Source organism: Temnothorax curvispinosus, unplaced genomic scaffold (assembly GCF_003070985.1).
Source record: "Temnothorax curvispinosus isolate PA1 unplaced genomic scaffold, ASM307098v1 QBEX01011568.1, whole genome shotgun sequence".
Taxonomy (NCBI): Eukaryota; Metazoa; Arthropoda; class Insecta; order Hymenoptera; family Formicidae; genus Temnothorax; species Temnothorax curvispinosus.
The window spans coordinates 88,455-107,156 of NW_020221348.1; the positions used below are offsets into that span (position 1 = coordinate 88,455).

Genomic DNA, 18,702 nt, shown 5'->3' on the forward strand with positions numbered 1-18,702 from the left:
GGCGCCAAGTTAAAAATAACGTCTCGCCGGATATTTATAGCGACAAAGCAGGGGAAGCGGATGAAGAGAGAGAGAGAGAGAGAAGAGGGCGAGGGTTAACGGGATAAGAAAAGAAAAGAGAGATGCATCTCGCGCCGATCGGCGGCGATAGCTTGGAGTCGCAAGGGAGCTCAAAGGCGAAGAAGAATCGCGGGGACGCAGGACACACGGGTAGCACGGAAGGTGGATAAAGAGAGGGATAAAGATGGCTATAACTGTGTAACTTGTCTGCACGTAAATTGAGCGGCAGAAGCCGATGAGGAGGGAGAAACAGCCAAGTCTGTATACAGCCTACAGTACGCAGAACAGGGTAGCTGAAGTGGAGCGACGACGCATGGTGCATTAGACGAACCCGGAGCCAAAGAAAGAGAGAGAGAGAGACGGGGAAAGTGCAGCAGCAGCGGCGGGTGCATTGCGCCCGAAGCAAGATGGCCTTGACGTGGGCCGACCGGCGAGGGCAAGGACGACCGCCCGAGGGATATCCTCTCTTTTTAGCCTCTCCATCTTGACTCTACGGCGGCAGTCGCATCGACCACAACGACTGACGACTCCTCTTCTTGGCCCGTAACCGCGTCCATCCATTACAACATTGTGACAACAACGACGACAACGACGATATCCTTCGGCAATATTTGCTGGATTTCGTAAGTCATTCGGCTCCTTCTTTACCGAGGGCATCGCAAAATTATGCTATGATGAAGGAAAAATTACGTAAGATAAAGTGTTATCAAAAAGAAAACTATATTGTTCTTTTTCTACAAAACTTATAGTGGGAATTAAGTTTACACGTTTAAAAATTATCCCTTATTTCTACCTTAATCTTAGCGAATAAAATTAGAGGATTCTTTATTCAATCAATTTTAAATCGATTGCAGCGTTCAAGTATTAAAAAATCCGAACATCATCAGACGATACAGATAGCAGATATTATCGATTCCCATCAGCGTCCGCGAGTTTTGTACGGCAGAACGATCTCATCCGTCACCCTCGTCCCTCTCTCTCTCTCGCGTCCTTCAATCCTCCTTCAACGAGACGACGAGGTCGTCCCTGAAATCTGCTCGACTTCGGCAGTCATTCGAGGGAATAATTCATGACGTCGCGATCTTACGGGAGAATAGTTTATCGTCCGTGCAAGTGGAAGTCCGATCGGAAATCGATTCACGTACCGATAACATGGACCCGATAAGGGGGGAGGCAACGGAGAGAAAAGAAGAGAAACTTGAACTACGTGAACAAACGCTCTCGACCATCCTTTTGCACTAACCACACTTAACGTGAAATACAGTCGATTTTCGCATCCCAGCCGTCGCGGTAATTTGTTCAAGCTATTTTTGTTTGAAATTTGTTAGATAACGCAAAAGAAGTAACGATTATGTAAACACGCATAGGAGAAAGAAATTCGAACAAATAAGATAGACTGCTTGTCTGACATTGATCAAAACATAAATCGTCTACTAAAGCCTTGTTGGCTTTAAGCTCAAGATCAGGAAGATCCTTCTGCTTCAACATTTGTAATATCCTTTCCAGCATTCTCTCCTAAATACATCATTATAAGATCATCTGAGATGAAATGATTCGATACAACAAATGGCAGAAATAAAAAGAAATAATCTTTGTCGCTAGAAATAATCACCATCGTTAGCAGGGAAAAAATAAAATCATTAATTAGAGAAGTCAATCAAAATACTCGATTATTGTTTTAAGAAATGGGTAAGAAAATTGATAGGGTTTTAAGGGATGACACTGTATACTTCAAATATATTAATTTACATATATGATACCTTACACAATAATGAACAAAGATCTATTTTAACAACTCTATCTAATTTTATCCCATTTTCGCTTTACTTCGTTCAAGAGCTTCGTATAAGGACTGATAGATTTTCTCTCCAAGATTTTTCAGAGTGGACTTCAATGCGTAAAGGTAGAAAAGATCGAAAATCGAGTTCCGGAGAAACGGAAAGTGCGAAAGCAGGCGGCAAACAGAGTTTATGCGAAGCGGCCGGCGTAAAAGTATCGAGAAGTGCGATGTAACACGCACGAAAGTGGCGCGAAAGAGGCGTGCCGCCGCGCCGCCGGCCGCGCCGTGGATGAAATATCCGCGCTGACATATTGACACTGGGGAGTCATAATTCGCGCCTCTCGGGCAAACAGAGGGCTGCGAGGTGGAGTTAGTCGTCGATGTTCAACGGTGCACGTTTCTGAAAAAGATCTCTCTCTCTCTCCCAAGGGCGAGAATCCGTTTCGCTTCGCGGAGCTTGTGTGCTCTTTGCGCACACACCGGCGAGTCGACCGGGCTGTTTGTTCTTCGTCGATTAATACTTGGACGCGAGCAAAGCGAAAAAGGGGATCTGATGGGGAAAAAAAAGACGGTATCGCGGTAAGATTTTGATTATCCAAGATTGTCCAAAATAATTTGTGAGGAACATTGTTATCAAATAATCGGCGCTTTTTAACGTTACGCAAGAAGAAGCAATATAATATAATCCCATTGACAAAAAACTTAAAACAAAATTTCAGCGATTTCTGACGGCTGAGGGAAAGAGTTAAACGATCCTCAAATGTTTCGAAGTTCACGAAGTGCCGCCGCGCTCGTGAGATCTCTCTCCGCGCGTCGTTACGGGTCGCAAGGGGTCGCCGCGTATCAAAATGTACAAAATTGTTGCACTTTCCACGCCGCGGTACGTTCAATCTTACGATCCGCGCAGTGGATATTACAAGCCGCACCTCCGCCGAGCGATCGTCCATCCAACCCCCTCCGTTCCCCTTTACCGCTCTCGCGCCCTTGCTGCCACATTAAAATAATTTAATTTAATACCCAGCAATTCCGCTTATTGCCATTGCAACATCAATTTTAATAATAGACCTCTCAGCGAGCGAGAGCCTCCCCGACACCCTCTCGGAATCGCCCGCTCGCTTCGTCCGGCGTCGGCGACGGCGGCGGCGTCGGCAGCGGCAGCGGCAGCGTTTCTGCGCCTCCGAAGAAAACCCAAAGCGCGCAACACACATTCGATATTACGACCTCGCCAGTAATGACGTTTTTTCTCCGATATTACTGAGATTTTTTTTCAGGGCGCCAATCTATTTGCGCGCCGCGCGCGCAAAATGGGATCGGCGGGGGAAGATTACAGCCGTCGTTACAGATTACACAAGGCTCCGGATGACTCCGTTGTCTGGAAACGCTTACCTCCTTCTCGGTAATCTGTATACGTTAAACGAGACTAATAACGACTCCTTCCGATCGTGTTCATAAATTCTTCCCCGGACATCGTATTTCGCCATAATATTAAATCCTTGTATAAAATATTCTTAATTTCCAAGTTTAAATTTATAATAACGTGAATTTTAACGTGAAATAAAGCGATGACTGTATACGCGATCAAGAGCCTAGACGCAAAAGTGCTTTAAAATATATTATGCATAAGTAATGTATACCGTCTCAATATCTGTTTATGTTACGTCTGCCGCTTGATAGACAGAATGAATCTTCGCGTATGATAGTCTTCATTAAAATTTTAATAAGGATGTAGGGGATGTGTATGTTTCCACCGATTATGCTAAGTTCCTATATAAGATGCTAGTGGCGAAAGGGTTAAGAAAGATCACTCCTCGCGCGTACTATCCGCGCTCGAGAAGATTCTTCCGCGGCGGAGCAGAAGCGGGTTCCGAAGTACTCCGAGGTTGGCGGCCGGTACTCGAGAAGAGCACTCGGCGTGCCTACATAAATTCACGGGCGCGTCGAGACGTGTTAGCGTTATTACGTGTGTCGAGAGGAATACCGATCTGTCGGTCGGTCGGCCAGCAGTTTTCTCCGTCCTTGCGCGAAGCACCCATAACCGGTGCACCCACCGACCGTTGCCGTTGCCGTTCCCGTAGCAGCAACAGCAGCAGCAGCAGCAGCAGCAGCAACACCCAGTCTCAAACACCCGCTAGCGAAACCCTCCCGGTCGCCGGACAGGTGATAGCGGGATCGCGTTACAGAAATTGCCAATTACCTATAACATGCAATTCCTACCTGCCCCCGTCGCGCTCTTCGCCCTGCTATCGTATTAATCCGCCGCTGCACTCGCCCGTTACAACCGGGCCGCGTAATCGCGCGGGAAGCCGTCGTCGAAATTGGACGACGTTACCTTTTCCCGCGGACGTAAAAGGGTTTCCCAGAAAACAAGACGCTTCCCTTGATCCTGCAGCTATTTTATTACCTTTAGTAAGCGTAATGTTTAATATTCGGTACGCGAGCAGCTGATCCCTCCCGAAGAGCTCTTTCTTGAAATCAAAGTGTTTGGCACATTTAGTCCTTTTGCAAGATGAGACCTACATCAGGGTGGAGGTGCCACTTTTTCTCTACCTTCAAGGATGAACTGCACCTTCTCATAAAAGGCAGAAGATGCAGTATGATAATCCTCAAAGGAATAGTCTACGCGATATCGACAGACCGCTATCAGCCTTGCCAGATTCGTAAAAACGCGGCTCGATACTGATTTTTGCACCGCGACCAGGCGCATCGATCATCCACTTGTATAGCCGCGTGTTCACCCGGAGAGAGTTCGGCCCCGAAGAGAAGAGGTCTCGGCCGCCAGCGGGAGTCGAGCGTTTATCACTTAATGACTTGGACTGGTGTACCACCGGTGGAAGAATGATAGTCGGTAAGCAAGCTCCTCGACCGAGAACCATCGGATGAGGCTAAAACCACTCGCTTAAAATTATAAAAGTCCATAATTGGCCGCAACGACGTCAGAATGAGGAATGTTATGCTCGCGCGGCAAGGCCGAACATTTTTACACGCTGTATATACCTTCCCTCCTAAATAAAGAAAAAGAAGAGAGAGAGAAAGAAGCTGCTATTCGCGCGAAAGAACCTATCTAATTAGCGAAACTAACGGGACGCGGCACACGTCGTGCTTAATTGGAGAAGCCTCAAAACCCCCGTTAGCCGCCTAATTAATTAACCACCCGCGAACTTTCCTTTAAAGGCCGCGAACCAGCCGGTCTTCTCGCTGATTGCGATTAATTCCGACCTATCACCGTCGCGCACATAAATCTCTTGTATCAGAGATAAAGCGAGAGACATCGTGCTAAATTCACAAAAAGGTAAATTCCGCCCCTTGCAATATCGCGCTGTTCACGAAAGATTCGCGTGGCAGTCCGGTTCAATTTCCATAACTCGATTTTCTTCTCACAATCGGTGTCGTCAATTGAGTTCACGTAAAGTCAACATGACCGGGCAATCGGCATTCACCCGGAACCCATTCCTTTTTTTTACCGAGTTATGCTTGGCAAACATCCTGAACGACCGGCCTGAGGAACCGGCCGTCAGCCGCGCCTCTTCGCGTCGATGAGGATTAACGCGTGCTTTCGCGATCGCAAACGACGGAACGTAACGAGATGGCCTAACGATGCAGTCGCTCGTTCGAAATGCCAAATAGAATAGCCGGCGACGAACGGAATAAGAGGGTATCATCAGTGGTTGGTATGAGCGATAACTTTCTTACGAGAAGATCGATACGCATTCGATTCTCCCCTTGCGTTAACCCGATGCTTAACCGACAATTACCGATCAATTATACCGATTATACCGATTCTTATAACAATAAACAATTGGTATCTGTTCGCTTCGTAAAATAAAACTTTCGTTTTCAAGAGGAATTTTAACATCGCAAATATTGCGTTTGAATGCACACAGCCGCAAGCTATCCTTCTCGACATCACTAATTTATTATTTTTTTTATAAACTTTCAAGGACTACTAGAAGAGTTTAGGAACACACAACGATTAAACAACCAGTAAACGAATGTTCGATCTATCTAAATAAGGTAAAAAAATTCCTCAAGTTACGATTAATGTAAAAGCACTATACATGAATAATTCAACATATGTCCACTGAAGGACTTACGAAACACGATCAAGCCGACGCGTATATCGATAATTTTATCTCATCGACACGATTACCTACTACTTCCGGAGAACTGGATTGTTCAAATATTGCTTAAAAAGAACTCTCGATTTTCAATCCGTGAGTATGCATATAAAAGCAATGTAGGAATAATTCAATTTGTTCTTTTAATGCTTAAAAATCGAATGTCAAGAGAAGTGGGAAATGCGGCCAACCGATTACGAATAAGCAACGGCCACGGTAAGCACCCAGCAGCAGCAGCAGCAGCAGCAGCAGCAGCGACGGCGGCAGGCATTTACCCGGTCACTTCCCGCGAGCGCGCGACGTGTAACGCCGTTCGCAGTTTATTATTAATAGGACGATAAGATCGCGAGGCATTACGTGAAACACACAGCTCGTCAAGCCGTAACTGGTTCCGCGCCGAAGATAGAGTCCCTCATCTATCTCCGGCGACGTGCGGTACAAGAACGCGGGCGAACAGAGGTGCGCAACCTCCCGACTTGCGTGCTGTACCCTTGATGACTCGCGCGTAAGTAGCGGTCAATTTTCGTGAGTGTGAAAATGACAAATGTCGCGGCATTGGGCCTAGGATCGTCCCTAGAGAAATATAGGATCTCCTGTTACACCTGCCGCCAAATTCACAAGACCAGCGGCTCTTCAAGCGAGTGTGCGCTACTCTCATGAGACATCATGAGGAAGCGAAATATAACGTATTAATCCTTAAATCGCGGTTATTCCTCAGGCTGATTCCGCGCGTTTCACAATGCTGCGCGGAGTCTCAAAATATTACCGTTACAAACGTATGAAGAAATGATTTCATTAGTTCGCTATCACCGGAAGTCATTAGACGCAACTGCAGAAAGACGCATGACCGACAATGCGATTGCATTTGCGCGCGTCCTCTTGCATCACTGCCGGACAGATTAGTAGAGCCTCGTCTGCTAATCGTTCTTGCTAGACTATAAATTATTTGCGAGAAATGAACTCGTAAAAACTCGCAAAACAGCTCCGCGCTGAAGCTCTTGCGTAGAAACGTAAAGACCGTCTTGAGATCGTCTCCGCGGAAAGAATTTGCCAAAGAAACCGGAGGTAAGGTACTTCTTAAATATCCTTACGCGAAAATTGACATTTTCTCGGAAGCGAAGTATAGGTATAACGATGACATCAAAACTGGAGGACTTGTCACACGATATTCTCATCTTTTTCCGCGTGCAGATATCGAAATGAGCGGAATTATAAAAAAAAGTTTTCTCTTCCAAATTCTCTCTATAAAGTCTGTCAAAATTTGATATATAAATCTTTTATTTCTTGATAAACAGAAAGAAATTCAGAGAAAGTTTTATGAGTATTCTTAATTTATATAAAACCTTTTTACATTATAAAAATTATACTTCACTAATTTATAAATAGATAATTTTTTCTGGAGAAGAAGTCAGATCAGAAAAATTTTAGGTAATCCAGCATTTAAAAGTAAGAAAAAAATTCGAAAGAAATTAAACTGTATTTACGCAATATAATGTACTTTTATTACAAAAAAAATGAAAAGTATTGTCCCTTACTAACATGGCGAGGAATGTGACGTGAAAATGCAATTTCCGGAGGCAACTTGAATAATAGTCACTATTCGGCGAGGTGACTGAATTAATTTGATCCCCAGGACAACGCGTCGCGTCAGACGGCAGGACCCATATCCAGACGCAATGACAGGACGATATTCGGACACCGTGGCCGCCTCCAGGCGGTTAGAAAGTTCAAAGTTCAATGAACCGCAACTGGCCACGCGAAAGGATCGCACGCAGGCGTGGACGCGCGCACGCATGCACGCCCGCACGCACGTACGTACGCGGAAAGCTCGAAGAGAAAGAGGAAAGGGGAGAGAACATTGAAAGGCTCGTTTTTTGCCAGCTGATTTACTCTTACGAATTGGCTGTGCGAAGAAATATTTTCTTCGGCGGGATAAAAGATCAAAACAAACGGCGCACACGGTGCGCGCATTCGTGACCGAGGTGGTGCAGCAGCGAAACGCGAGATTCTCTCTCGCTTGCGCGCGATAACGATGCCGATGGGGCACCCTGCCGCAGGAAGGATGCTTGAAAAATAAGAAACGCAGAGGTAACACAAGTTGCGAGCGAGACAGAACGAAGCCACGGGCAATAATTCTCATATTTTAGGGAGGCAATTTCGAAGGCGAGTGCGCACATACGAGGGAAGAGAGCTGGATTTTCGAGGGCTGTACTTTTCGATAATTTATGCCAACGAGCTCGCCTCGGCTCCGGCTCGACTTTCCGAGAAGCAATTCCCTTCGCCATGCCCACACGGTTGCCCATCCGCGAAATTCCGTCCGGCGAAATAAGTTTCGATTCATGCGCGCGTGGCGTGTCGCGACATTTTCTTTATCCGAATTGTAATCTGGTCTCATTCGATTTATTTAAAATCCCCGAACAAGATTCGCCCACGACATTGAGGCACTTAAATAACCATTTAAATTTTAAGGATTGTTTAAGATAAAGCAGATTGGAGCAACTTAACAATGTTAAAGAATTTTGTTACCTTTTGTGAGAAAATATATTCGTCTGGTCCCTCAAAGAATCTCTTCGAAACAAAGTATGCCCGAATACTCGAATCGAAAATTTCGATTATACTGAGCAAACGTATAATGATAAACGGAAACGTGACCGATCAAGGGCGAAACGGGAAAAGAAGGAAAAAGATAAAACAATGAAACAATTTAATAACACCAATACGCGGTGGGCGGGAAAGAAAGTGTGTACCCGTATTTATAGGTGTTCCAGTAAGGCAGGTAGTAGTACGTGGAAGGATTTAAGATACGCGAGACCAAGCCAAGTCCGTAGCTCGGATGCAGATGATCCAAGATTATAGACATTAGGGACATTAGCCTTGGCTTTATGCGATTCTTCGGTGGCCCCGGGGTCCTCCGGCTCTGCATTCGTTCCTCGCGCATATATACGCGTGTGCACCGTGCTGCGTCCGCGTGAAATAATCTAGCGGCGTTTTCCCGACACATATTCTGCGAACCGTATATACAGATAACACTTGTGGTATCGTTTAAAAATTCAAAGGTGCAGCCTAAGAAACTTCCAAAGATTTCTATCGACGACGCCTAATATACGTAATATAAACGCGAAAGAAAGCACGCATCATCGGTCAAGGGAACGTGTTCGCGCGGCGCGAGAGGGTAAATCGTCGACGAGGTAGGTGTAGAGCGAGAGGGCGAGAGCGAGCCGCAATCGAAAGACGAATGAAACGTCGAAGGCGACGATTACGGGAGTGACTATCCTATAATCCACCGGCGAGGATGGTTTCTTAGATCCTGTGCTTGATTGGTAATTGGATCCTACTTCGGTGCAGGGAGGTATATATCTGCGGATGAAGAAGGTCGTTTACCTCTTTCGATGGAGCAATCTTCTCACGGCGAAATAGTTAGTCCGAGATCGAATCATTCACTTCCTCCGCTTCCGATTTCGCATCGATCATGTTTATCGCGGAATTACCAAGCACGTAACAAAGATGAATTAATAAAATAACTCTATCAAGAGATGCTGAGAGTAATAACGATCTAAAAGATTAAGAAACAAGTCATTTAACTGTATTAAAAAATTTTCCGATTACTTTTTCGCTCTTTTTTAACGTTTAATTTTTGCGTTACATCTTTAGCAAGCTTCTCGTATATAAAATAAGACATCACAGAGACGGCGTGCTCGCTTCGAGATCCACAACGTTCATACCTAAGGAGAGAGCCAAATCGGAGGAGCAAACCGCAGGGATGTGTCGCGGTGGTTTAAGGATGATGAAGGCGGGACCTGGCATTCCTCGACGGACAACCGCAGACAGTGTCGACACGGTTGCATAAACTCAATGGTCCATTACCGACAGTGTTTACGATTTTTCAATTACTGACTGGCTGATGGAGGATCATCGTTACGTCGAAGACAAGGTCGTCCCATCAAAAAGATTCTCGATAGGCAGGTATATATGCGATTAAGCCGAGAAGGAACGGCTAATATTATATTATAATATTTTATCAATCCGACCTTAAGAACATCATAACGAAAATTTCTAAAAACATTTTAAATACAAAAAATCCTAAAATATTCCGCACTCGTGTGTGCACTATAAATTCTTATTAAGATTATACTAGCTTCGCAGAGAACATTTTCCCTTTTTTAGAAGTTATGACTGCAGTCTATTCTCATGTCCGCGGAAAATTTCGCGCAAAAATTTCGCGTCATGTCATCCGAAGTATTCAACCGCGAAGCTTACACGCTAGAAGGAAGCCGCTGGAGATTAACGCACGTGCAATATTGCGAGGTTGCAGGTGTAGTCCGCACGTGATGGACGCCTACTTAAAGATTCAGATACTAAAACACCGTCGCTCGGGAACCTGCGTTTGTACTAAGCTGCCTTTTCTTCGGTAAAGTTTTCGCCATTTTCTATTATCGGCTTTGATAAATGGATTTCCGATTGGTGAGTCTTGTTCCTTTTATTATTTAAGTTATTTGACATCCGCGCGTTCAAGCCATCTATCAAAATTTATCATATCTATCAGACCCATTCAATATCATTCAATATATTATAAGTAACAATAAATATTATAAAAAGATAAAAGCAACGACACAAATCTAAAGTCTACATGATGTGGTAATAAATAAATTCAAGCTGTTTTTTTCAAAATACGAATATATATTCTTTTTATTAATTCGCGGCTTAAAGATCAACTTATCTTCCGAAACCCAAGAGGCGATGTTACTAAATTCGCGTTATCGCGATAAAAAAAACATCAGCCACTTGAGGCGCAACTTTGTGCAGTTAAACTCGGGCGGAGAAGCGTTCGAGCAGGTGCAAAGGATTCGAGCGGACAGTTTTACCTCGGAAATAGAGCAGCAAGAGATAGAATGCGCCTTGATGACTCAGGCTAGGTTCCATTCTGAGAAGAGCGAAACCTCAAGCAAACGGGGTTTCGCTCTCGTATAGAAATTAGTAATAATTATATAGGACTAGCACCTGCACGCAGGTGCAAAAACTCGGGGGAACGCTCGTTGCTGTCATGGTGCTCGTGCTCTCTTGGACGAGCAGCCATGAGTCATTGTCGAAGCGAGAGAAACATCTACCCGAACCGGATATACCTTTGTACCACGGTTGCTTGTCGATGACAAGCTAAAGCGGAAAACGAGTCATCCCAATAGAATGCATCTCGTGACAGAAATTAACTTTAGCAAAATCGCAATAAAAAATTTCTCAATGTCAATATGATATGACATTTAATAAACTCTAATTAATATAATTTAATTAGTAGTTTTGTGACCAATTAATATATTTAAAAATTAATCTATTTTATCCTAAAATGTTTTTTTAGGAGAGCTTCAGTTTAATTTAGAATAAAAATTTCCAACACAAATAAAAGTCTCTTCTGTGTAAAATGGAAATAACAGCTTTTTAGGTTTAAACTGCGAAGTAGCGTATGGAAATATATATTTGCAATATTGTCCAAGTCAGTAGAACTTACTTACATACGCGTTAAACACGCATCATGCATAATGTATACATTTAGTATATGTATTTAGTCACCGATGGTGACCAACTCGACTTCGCAAGTATTTCTGACAAGACAATACACTTTCTAGTTCAAGTTACGTTTAGTAGTCTTTGAAGAAAAAAATTCGCGAAAGGAATTAACATTAATAACGAGTACGATTGACTCAATCGTCAATTAATTTTGTTCTGTCAAAAATAAAATATCGAATAAGAAAATTATTTAACAACCAAAAGAACGATAAATATCTCTATAAAAAGAATATAAATCTATAATGTAGTATAAACACGAACTGACAATAAAATCGCGTGATGCAAATTATTTCGGTATAAAATACAGACTTAAATTTAATGTAATATTAATGCAAAAAAAATGTATATTACATATAAAAGCAGTTAATGTTGCTTTACATAAAAATTTTGATATAGCTAAAAAGTTCCTACTTCAAATTCAAAATAAAGATTACTTCAATCTCTCTTCCTTTTTTTCAAAAAAATATTGCAATACTTTTTTTATAAAAACTTAGTCTCTTTAGTCGACGAAATAAAATTAACTGAGATCTTTATAGACCTTCTAAACCAATATATGTAATAGCAAAACAATTATCAGCTATTATTTTAATACATTATTTGATACAATAATTAAAATATTGTATATATTTGTATAATTAGTACACCGCAATGTTTTATAAATGTAAACACATAAATGTAAGATTATTTGCGATATTAAAAGATGCGAAAAATTCTGGCAAATTTTGACTTACCCTTCAGCTGCGTGGTCTCGATCGCGAACATGTTAAGCGCCAAAAGCTGAAGTAAACGAGTACCAGGAAGCGGTAGTGGCGAATGTTGCAATAAGGCTCTGAATTCCTTCAGCATTTGAACACCGGCTTCTTGAAAAGTCTCCATTCTAAAAAAAAAAGAATACAATCTTTTTCGTATTCTTGCAGCGTTTATATTTTGTAGCATAAAAATATAATCGACTCTGAATCCAGGTTACTTAATTCTACTTAATATATCAGATATCGATTTTAAAGAGACCAACTGATGAAAAATCGAATGAATAAAATTTAACTAATTTACTTAACCTATTTTTATCGTTAAATAAGGATATATATTTAATATAAGAAATCAGATGGCGACAATTTTAGATGGTTAACGAACAATTTTTGCTCGCTTTAAGTGATAAAATATTTACGTGTAATTATGTAGTATAGTTAAAAACAACAACTCGATATCACTTTTCATATCCGTTAAAATTTGAAATATTTTAATAATTAAAATTTTGATCTATACAGAGTATTTTTAGAATGGTGCAAAATTCATAAGTACACTCTCTTTGATCATTATGAAAACCACACAATCGTTTTCGATCAACACACTGAAATATCAATAGCTCTTGAGTAACAAGCAATTCAAAATACTATCCATTTTCCTCCACCTTTGGAAATTAGACACGCACAATGCGGACGATTAACGGCACGGAAAGGGTGAGCACCCACGTAAATGTCTCTTCAATCGATCTTGGCTCTATAAGTAATCGAGTTTAGATCGAAATCGGTGAATCTGCGACCCACGTCGGCGGCTAATCCGAGACCGGTGATAAAGGAGGACGAAGGTGGCCACGAGGTCTAGAGCCGCCGAGGGGGCATCCTCGTAAACACGGCAACGGGAGACCTCGCATAGCGGACACTATCTTTCCCACAGCCTCTTTCCGCGTGGCGTACCGTCTACATTTATATATATTGTATATGTATATACACACAATGTATATTAAATCTGTGTAACGTCTCACTTGATATCTCACCCGCGCCGCGCCGAGTTTGTAATTCGGAATATTCGTGATGCAACCTCCTTTCAATCCTTCTCAACTCCTCCCATTATGTCCTACTTAACATTTTCCAGCTTTAAAAGTAGAAATTTCTAAATATGGAAGAAATCAAATAACTACTTCTAATGTTATCATTTCACGCCAAAAATGTTTTAAAAAATGTAGAAATTTTAATTGAACTTTTTAACTTTAATCTTTTATCAGAGAGAATTTATTTAAATGTACCATTTATAATAATTTTTTCTAGTAATCACCTTGATACCGTTGATTACAACTACAATGCCATACAGAATATCTTTCAGTACAATATAATTGTACATTTCTTTTTTTACCTCTTTCTTACCGAGTTTATTTTTAATATTTATAAGAATTTTAGAATCCACATTTTACATTTTTGTCCTCGAATCAACTTCATTTATATCCGACATTTTATAAAATTTGAACTCTTGGATTTTATAAATTCTGATTCTCACAGTCACTATTTCTATTTCTGGTCTCCGATTATTTAAAAGTATAAATTCTCTTTCAAAAATGAAATGACCAAGACCGTTCGATGCGCTCGTCGCACGTCTCACTTGAAAAATGGTTTGATGGATATTACACAGTAAACGGTTACGGGAAAGTAAAACTAATTCGATCTTCAAAGAGAAATGATAAAAGGACTTTATAAACGCAAAAGGGAAAGGGTTTACACTCACAAATAATTGCGCACTTACTTCCAACCGCAATTACCATACTATTTTTGCTGTGTCAGAAGGAATCAATAAGTAAGTTTCCGTAATTCACCGTACGGACAAACGTCCATAAGGAATTGTTGATAGCTCTGTAATATTAGTGTCCGGCAAAATGACTGACAAGAAAGACATTTGGAAAAGTCGGTACTATCTTATCCTTAGAACTTATATGACTATATCGGGTATATGGCCGTACAGTAGACTTGGCGTCAGATACATACGCTTTATACCGACGTTTATATTCTGCAGTAGTATTCTGATACCCCAGGTAAATTTTAAGATTAACGCTTACCGAGAAAACAATTGACTGGTAAATTATTTATGTCATCGCAAACGAATTAGTTCTTAGTTTCTTTTTTTTTTAATGAAAACTTTGACGTATTGATATGTTCCACACACAATATCGATTCCAAAATAGTTACTGTACGTGATAGTTTCCAAGGATATCACTAATATAATAGAGAGTGTAACAGCAGCGATGATCAGTATAATATTCAGCTATAAAGTAGCGAGCATAATGTTTAACAAAAATGTGAGTAATAATACTAGCAAGTTCAATTTCGTTTGCGTTACGTAATCGAGCTGTTTCTTCTCTAAATTGTTAATTCAATGAAAAACGTATAAGCGTATATTTATATAGATAAAGTCTTGTCTTAAGACAATAGAGGAGGATTGGTTGTCATTGAATACAGATACGGAAAAATCTATTCTGCAACGCCACACCGAATACGGACAATATCTAACGACGTCTTATGCAGGTACGTGTGTATGTATCATAGAAAACATGTAGGTGTACTTTTTAAATTTGTTTACACACAATTGTGGCGTCTATATAATGGCGCATTTATTACTTCCGTAATTTTTTAAATTTGTAAATTATTTATACTTTTCAAATCGTAAAATTTGCATACAATATATAATTATTATAAAAAAGATGCCCTTGTTTATTCGGAACAAATGTTTTTAAACCGTGCAAGAATTTCAAAAGACGATAAAAGTGTATGGAAAGAACTTGCTGATACATATCATTTTTTCTAGTTTTCATGCATATGACACAAGTTTTTTACTTGGTCAAGCCAGTCGTCCTGACGCTCTTAGAAACCGATGTCGCGAATTCTACGAAGACGTCTATATCGAAGTTGCCGTTTCGCGTCGAGTACGGTGTAGACATAGATCGATACTTCTATCCAATAACGATTCACTGTTACCTAGCCGTATTCGCTCACGTGTTTAGTACAATCGCGGTTGACTCTTTATATTGCACATTGATCCAGCATGCTTGTGGGATGTTCTCCATTATTGGGTAAAAATATCAGGATCCAGAGCTAACAATTAAAAATTAAGATAAGAGTATTATTTTTTTGCACCAACATTTTGGTGCGCTTCCAGACACGTGCTAGAGGAAATTGGTAAAAATAATGACGCTAATTTTCGTCTGACGCTAAACAAGAGAGAAGACAGTGATTACAAGACGGCATTGAGTTGCTTACGTAAACATCTGCAAACAATAGAGTGCGTATTAACGAAAATGTGTAGTAGATCTTGATTAGAAATAATATCCAGCAAATCGATATCGATATTTCTATGTTTGTTTGTATCTGTGCTCAGATTCGCAATTTTGTAGATTCGCGGAACTAATCGAGTCTACGTTTACAAAAATATTTCTTATCAGCGTTAATCTAAATATGATCGGTGGAAGTATAACCGGTATACAGGTATGCATCAATCTCTATATCACTATATTTTACCACTGAATAAAAAATGTAACTCGATTACAATTAAACTCAGGTGAGATGGCCATAGAGGAGAGACGGGCTACCCATGTTCTCTCAATCTAGCTATTCTAGTTAGCCAGCTAGTATCGAATGGGCCATCTCTCTTCTAAGGTCATCTCATCCGCGAATTTATCCTATTTCACAAGAATAATAATTATACTTTCAATAACGAATGCATAATTTTCGGAATGTCAGGTATGCTCGCACCTAATCGAAGAAATCAGAGATTTAGTTTAAAAGTTTTTTTGAAAGGAATTAAATTCGTGTTTCAGATGGTGATGAATTTAAACAAAGGTGTTAGAGACGCAGCAGCGCCTATGGCTATTTATATTGCGCAACTTGTTCATATCTTTCTACAATTCTGGCAGGCACAGTTTCTGTTAGATTACAGTATTATTCCATGCGAATCCATGTAAGAATGCAAGTTTCTTCTGTCTTATCGCTAGTTGTATTTAAAGTGATATACACAAACTTTACTCTGCGTTATAGCTGCAGAGGAAACTGGTACTATACTTCGAAGAGATGTCAAAGGCTTTTTCTTTTAATTATGACTAGAACTATAACGCCGTGCAGAATAACTGCCGGTAAAATCGTAACTTTATCAATCGAAAGCTTCGGTGCGGTAAGTAAAAATTGAATAATTATTTTTAAATTATCGATTTTTAAAAACTGCAGCATGTCTCAAGTGATATTTAATATAAATATTTCTCCGTGTATATATATATATATATATCCCGAAAAAATTATAAAAAGATTACATAATATCGGATTTTTATTTTCTAAAGGTTCTGAAAACGATGATGTCTTATTTTACGGTGCTACGTTCCTTCCAGTGATGATACTATCATATCGAAGTAACCATACATACATAATTAACAATACGCCGTTAGCAGAATAAAATTGTGTATAAAATTTTTCTTCGTATCTATCTGGATGTCAGTATTATAATACAATTAGCGCTGAGTGTTAATTTGAAAATTAAATCTCTAGACTTAATTAAAATATAAATTAAATCTCTAAATTTTTAAATCCATATCTCATCGCATACACACACAACACGTTATCTATATTCTACATCAACATTATTTATATGTAATACCTCAATTTTTAGAACGTACAAAAATTATGCTATATAATTCTATAATATCTGTTATTTCTCCGTTCCTTATTTCTGTTTATTTTTTCCAAATATTCTAAAGAAACTTACTTTAACTTTAATTGTCTTGCTAGAGGAACTACAAAAAATGATTAATGCATTCGTTAAATTTTACTGTTGAGAAATTAATCAGTGGATAATTTGCATCTAAATAACTTTTAAAATTTTTCAGAAATCACGATCGATTTCCGAATCATTGTATTTCACGAGACCGATTCCAATAAGCTAGTGTATCTTTCAATAGGCTGAATGAATGGGTAGGCCCGAGAACGTGCCACTTCGCCAGATAAGAAGAGAGAAGAAGAGAGAAAGAGAGATCTCTCGCGGCAAGTTGCGCCGTTCCGACTTCTATGCCAACGTACCGTTATTACGTACTCTCGATTAAACTCCGAAGAATGCCAAGTAATCGCTTAACCCCTTCGGCTCCCGTGGCTTCACCGCGTAATGAATCACCCGGATCGCGTCCCTCGGCCGCGAGGAGGCGAAACATCGGGCTCTACGGGGACACGACAGTCGCTGATGGTCCTCGATTGTAAACCCCGATGTTTCTGCCGAGGGTAGAGAGAGAATGCCGAAGAGGCCACTATTCCCATCGCGTCTACACACGCCGCGAGCGATAAACGCGGCTGCTGAAATCGGACACCTCTAAGCGCGGCCAGCGGCGCGAATCAAGGCGCACACTCACACGCTCGTTTGCCCGCTTCGTTGTTCGATCGGTCGAAAAAGACCGTTAGCCGCCGACTGAAATCAAGTTGGTACGCTACCATCCCACATCGCGTGGTATAATCGTCCGTATTTATTCGCGCCATTACTGATGCCGACGATGCCGCAGCCCCGAACAAGAGAGTAAAACGTGACGAAGCGAGGTGCAATTCTGCGCCAAGCACGCCAGTTTTTGGCAGCGCTTGAAGGTAAGACCTCGTTATCGTAATTTAAAACGATCGACTAACAAACAACACTATGTTTGATATATATTATAATTTTTCGTATTTTAAGCTTCATCAAGGGGAATTAAAATACGGGACAAATTTGCATCGAATATTTTCTCGAAGTTACGAGAAACTGGAATTAAACTAGAATTACCTGCTTTCCCTCTTCGCTTTGAATGGCTCGGACTACTTTATTTAATTTCAGATTCAACTGCGATATGCATATTCAACCATTGCGACGTTACTTTAAGTTCATTAATATTAAATGATAATTTGTATAAATGCTCTCAGAATGAAGTCTATGAATTAAAAGTAACATTAAGATATTTTACGAGCTGCTCCTATATATAAGTATAAATAACTCAAAACTTTTTTTAATTTTTTGAAAAAATTGAAGTTGTGTACTACACAAACAAAACTTTTAACGTTACTATAGAAAACTATATATATATATATAAAACTATATATAAATCATATCTTTATTGTGACACATATCGAAACTTTTTCTATGTCAAGAATTTAGCACGCGAAAAAAATAATGTGTGTGTGTGTGTGTGTGTGTATAATCGTTCCAACATAAATTTTTAACGCAACGTCGACATGTCGACGCTACTGACACAAAGATGGACGGACGCGAGTAACTAGTAATTTTCATATTACTCAAGCATAATCGTAAATCTGTATAGCGTTAATACCACTTAGCCAGATACATTATGGTATCGGATCTGATCGTAACTCCGTGATCATCGATTTCTTTATCTTGTCCGCGCTTTACAACTCTCTCGCGGCAGATCGA

At 40.5% G+C, this 18,702-nt stretch overlaps 2 protein-coding genes across 4 annotated transcripts in view; one reads left to right on the forward strand and one right to left on the reverse strand.

Moving 5' to 3' along the window:
* LOC112461667 (telomerase-binding protein EST1A) overlaps positions 1-18,702 on the reverse strand; it is an 86,379-nt gene that overhangs the window by 52,154 nt on the left and 15,523 nt on the right. For all 3 annotated transcript variants that reach the window (XM_025026998.1, XM_025026997.1, XM_025026999.1), the window contains one exon: positions 12,246-12,391. In XM_025026998.1, the coding sequence (XP_024882766.1) occupies positions 12,246-12,391 (146 nt within the window). The remainder of the gene's footprint in view (positions 1-12,245; positions 12,392-18,702) is intronic.
* LOC112461668 (odorant receptor 13a-like) lies at positions 14,160-16,747 on the forward strand. Its single transcript, XM_025027000.1, has 9 exons — positions 14,160-14,314; positions 14,465-14,578; positions 14,687-14,804; positions 15,085-15,349; positions 15,436-15,558; positions 15,671-15,761; positions 16,094-16,233; positions 16,311-16,443; positions 16,607-16,747. The coding sequence occupies exons 1-9, from the start codon at positions 14,216-14,218 to the stop codon at positions 16,655-16,657; spliced, it is 1,134 nt and encodes a 377-aa protein (XP_024882768.1). The 5' UTR covers positions 14,160-14,215; the 3' UTR covers positions 16,658-16,747.